Source organism: Thunnus thynnus, chromosome 3 (assembly GCF_963924715.1).
Source record: "Thunnus thynnus chromosome 3, fThuThy2.1, whole genome shotgun sequence".
NCBI classification, from domain to species: Eukaryota; Metazoa; Chordata; class Actinopteri; order Scombriformes; family Scombridae; genus Thunnus; species Thunnus thynnus.
Window position 1 is genome coordinate 37006315 of NC_089519.1, and position 4439 is coordinate 37010753.

At 37.8% G+C, this 4439-nt stretch overlaps 1 protein-coding gene across 1 annotated transcript; it reads left to right on the forward strand.

The window, feature by feature from the left end:
• The first annotated feature begins 953 nt into the window (after window positions 1–953).
• Window positions 954–3460, forward strand: LOC137180363 (zinc finger protein RFP-like). Its single transcript, XM_067585690.1, has 2 exons — window positions 954–1077; window positions 1259–3460. The coding sequence occupies exon 2, from the start codon at window positions 1362–1364 to the stop codon at window positions 2604–2606; it is 1245 nt and encodes a 414-aa protein (XP_067441791.1). The 5' UTR covers window positions 954–1077; window positions 1259–1361; the 3' UTR covers window positions 2607–3460.
• The last annotated feature ends 979 nt before the right edge of the window (window positions 3461–4439 follow it).

Genomic DNA, 4439 nt, shown 5'->3' on the forward strand with positions numbered 1-4439 from the left:
CGGCTCCATGCCCGGCTTCCAGAGGGGTTCCGCCTTTGCCTTTGCACATTTACTGACACAGTTTAAGGTATTGTAATAAATATTGTATGTAGATTATTTTAATAAATAATTTAACTGATTTGGTTCCTTATTTCAGTCTAATTTATTTCATTAAAATACTGCTTCCATCTATTTTCTTGATGTAACTTGAATTTACCCCCAATGAACAATAAATTCTTATCTAATAAAAGGTTTCTGTTATTGTAACTGCAGTCATCAAGATTTACTAAAACAGGTTGAGGATTAAAACCATCCAACTCCTGCTAACAAACAATTTTTAATTCTTTAAATGTTCCAAACCTCAGATTGACAGCAGAGCTGCTGACATGACATTAGCGCTGTGGCTAACAGGGTTCACACTACAACTCCCAAACTCCCAAAGAACAGTGCTGGAAGTGTGAAGCATCACTCAGTACAGAGATGATAGATTCTACATTTATCCCTGTCAGGACTGTGGTGGTTCACCACAAAACAGTCTGAACTAATTGGCTTTACAGGAAAGGAACAAATAAGGTAGAACATGAAGCAAAATACAGAAATCGTATCTGCATGAGATAAAATAAAATCATCCTTTCGTTGTTGTCGACTGTCTTTCATCTCATTTTATGAAGTAAACTGGAAACTGTTTGTAGAAGTTAAAAAATGTGTTTTTGAAATAACTTTTGATTTAACATCAATGTTGACCAGACGACATTTGTTGAACTCAGTTCAAGAGAAAAATAAGTTAATAGTTACATGAAAACTTCAGCAATAAAAACTGGCTGCCTGTCAGGTACAGTACCACCTTTGCTCCATGATATTTCACAATAATCCTGTAAATCAGAGGGAGGAAAATAACTCATAAGAGCTGCAGTAAGAGGAGGAGCAACACTGGAAAGAGAAGACAGCTGCTACTGTCAATCTCCAGAGGTGAAACTTAAAGGTTGTCAGAGCGACAGCAGAGCTGCAGTCGAGTCTCTCCACTTCTGTCCAAATAAAAATTAAACTGAGTTCATCAAGTCTTTCTCAACAACACAGCAGAGTCTCTGCCAAACACTGGTGAGTACAACTGATCATATTTAATGTTTCAACAACCAGCTTTAACACAGCAGACAGGAAGTCCCACTCTTTTCATTTCATACTGACACTTGTGAAATTAGTGACATTATAACTAAAGATGTATTTACACAGATTCAGTGAAACAACTTTAATTGTTTTTTAAACAGTCTCTCTGTGTCAGTTCTCAGGACTTTTGTATCTGAATCTCTGTGGTTTGGAGTTCAGCTTCACTCCAACCTTCCTGGTCTTATTACTGTGAGACTCACCTGGAGCCTAATCTGACAATGTCAGGCCTGGAAAGACATCAGCTGATGGACCCTGTGGAGAACCTGGAAGACAGGATGTGTATGAAGCACGATAAACCTCTGGAGCTGTTCTGTAAGACCGACCAGACATGTGTCTGCATGCTCTGCACCTATTCTGACCACAAGACACATGAGTTTGTTCCTCTGGAAGAAGAATATGAAGGAAAGAAGGCAGAGCTGGGGAAGACAAAGGCTGAAATTTTGCAGATGATCCAGAAGAGACGACTGAAGGTTCAAGAGATCAAAGAGTCAGTCAACCTCAGTAAGAAAGATGCAGACAGAGAGAAAGCAGAAGGTGTTCAGGTCTTCACCGCTCTGAAGGAGTCTATTGAGAGAAGCCTGAATGAGCTCATTGAGACAATTGAAGAGAAGCAAAGAACAACAGAGAAACAGGCTGAAGACTTCATCAAAGAGCTGCAAAAGGAAATCTCTGAGCTGATGAAGAGAAGCTCTGAGGTGAAGCAGCTCTCACACTCTGAAGACCACCTCCACCTCCTCCAAAACTTCCCATCCCTGAATGCTGCTCCACCCACCAAAGACTGGACAGAGGTCAGCGTCCGTCCACCATCATATGAGGGGACTGTGGTGAGAGCTGTGACTCCCCTGAAGGAGACATTCAGTAAAGAGATGAAGAAGCTGTTTGAGGCTGAGCTGAAGAGGGTCCAGCAGTATGCAGTGGATGTGACTCTTGATCCTGATACAGCACATCCTGATCTCATCCTGTCTGATGATGGAAAACAAGTAAATGATAGTGATGTGAAGAAGAATCTCCCAGACAACCCAGAGAGATTTTCTCTTTGTCCCTGTGTTTTAGGAAAGCAGAGTTTCTCTTCAGGCAGATTTTACTTTGAGGTTCAGGTTAAAGAGAAGACTAAATGGACTTTAGGAGTGGCCAGAGAGTCCATCAACAGGAAGGGAACAATGGCAGTGAAACCTACGAATGGTTACTGGATTATATGGTTGAGAAATGGAAATGAATATGAAGCTCTTGATGAACCTTCAGTCCGTCTCTCTCTGAAGCCTCAGCTTCAGAAGGTGGGGGTGTTTGTGGATTATGAGGAGAGTCTGGTCTCCTTTTATGATGTAGATGCTGCAACTCCTATCTACTCCTTTACTGGCTGCTCCTTCACTGAGAAACTCTACCCATACTTCAATCCTTGTATTCATGATGGTGGTAAAAACTCTGCTCCTCTGATCATCTGTCCTGTCAATCAAACTGAGTAGAGTAATCACCTGTTTTATGTCATAAATGTGTCTTTGTTTTTGAAGAGAGTAAATAAACAAACACATTCTTGTTTATTATGAGAAAAAACACAAACTAGGATTTCTATCTAAAATTAAATCTCTATTTAAACATCTGATCAAATCCACAGAACTTTAGTTTCATTTCTAGTCAAAAACACAAAGTTTCCAAAAAACAAAACTTTCAGTTTGAAGTGAAACCACAGAAAACAAAGTGTGAATATTTCACAGTGTCATAAAGTGCTGAAACACTTAATGACAGAACAACAGAAATGAATTGATTGATTGATGATCATTTAAATTATTTGTCAGACAAACATTCTCAGGCTCCATCTTTTTAAATGTGAGGTTTTGCTGCTACTCTCTGCTCTATATGATGGTAACTGGAATATTTTTGGGTTTTGGACTGTTGGTCAGACAAAACATTCAAAGACACCTTGAACTCTTAGAAACTGTGATGAATATTTTCACTATTTTCTGACATTTTATAGAGTAAATAATGATTCAAAAACAAGTTAAAACAAGGTTAATTGTTAATGAAAATAATCATTAGTTGCAGCTCTACAGTTGATTAACAGAATATATGTATAATGTGTATAAAGGATTTTCTTATCTTGTCTGAGGTTTGTTTAGTTTCTGTCCACTTTGGCCAATTTGTTTGTTTGAATATTGAATAGATTGATTATGATTTAAAGAAATCTGTAAATATGTGATTGTAAAAATCTGTAAACTAAACTATGTCTGTGGTTTTAATGTAAAGCTTTAAAAACATGGCCTGAGTAAGCAGTGACTTGTTGAACACCAAACACAAAAAATAAAACCTGGTTTACAGAGAAGCTGTGTTTGTGTTTCTGTTACAGTTCATTAACAATCACAGATGTTTTTCTGCTTTCTTTACCAAACACTTATTAGTCTACATATGCAGCTTTGTATCATCATGTTTCAATATTTTCTCTCTGCACTGATTATTGTTTTTTACTTAATTGACCTACAATCTATTGAGAGGTTTGTTTTCTACTGAAGTAAATTATCCAAATGTTTTTTTTATTGTTGCACATTGTTAAACCTTACGCCAACCATCCAGTAACCAATATTTCAATTAAAGGAGATTCGACAATAAATTCCGCAGACTCATTCTGTACCAATAGAACAAACCACTATCAGCACAGAAAAACAGTCTGGACCAACAGCCTGTGGACTCCTGTTCCATGTCAATAGTCAGTTAATTATTGCGCCAGTTTGTAGCCATTTTTAAAAGGCTGATTGATTTCCTTAAACAGCTGATTTCTGTAGTTTTTAAAGGATGGGTTCACAATTGTTCAAATGTCTCTTAAAACTTTTCATCAACCCAAAATGGTGTCCTAGATCTCACTTTGAGACTCGTCCACCAACAATTTGGTGACCAAAGACAGCCTGCGTCAGAAATTTAAGACCAAATTCTCACAATGTGACTGCTACTACAACCTACGACTACAAATTAAACCAATCAAACCAAACCAACTGACACAGAACAAACTGGCCGGCATGACAAATTTAAGAGTAGAAGTCACTTGTTCTCTTTAAAGGATGGGTTCACAATTTTTCAAGTCTGTCTTAAAACAACAGTCAGGAGCTCAAATGAACATTAAACCTGTTTTTCTTGCTGTAATCATTCCTCCTGTTCATACTGACTATTAGAAGATCCCTTCATAATGACCTTACAATGGAAGTGATGGGGGACAAAATCCACAGTCCTCCTTCTGTGCAAAAATGTATTTAAAAGTTTATCTGAAGCTAATATGAAGCTTCAGCGTCCAAATGAGTCAAATCAAGTAG

Bases quoted from the DNA above. Each gene is read 5' to 3' on its own strand.
- LOC137180363 (XM_067585690.1), top strand. From the start codon at position 1,362: ATGTCAGGCCTGGAAAGACATCAGCTGATGGACCCTGTGGAGAACCTG.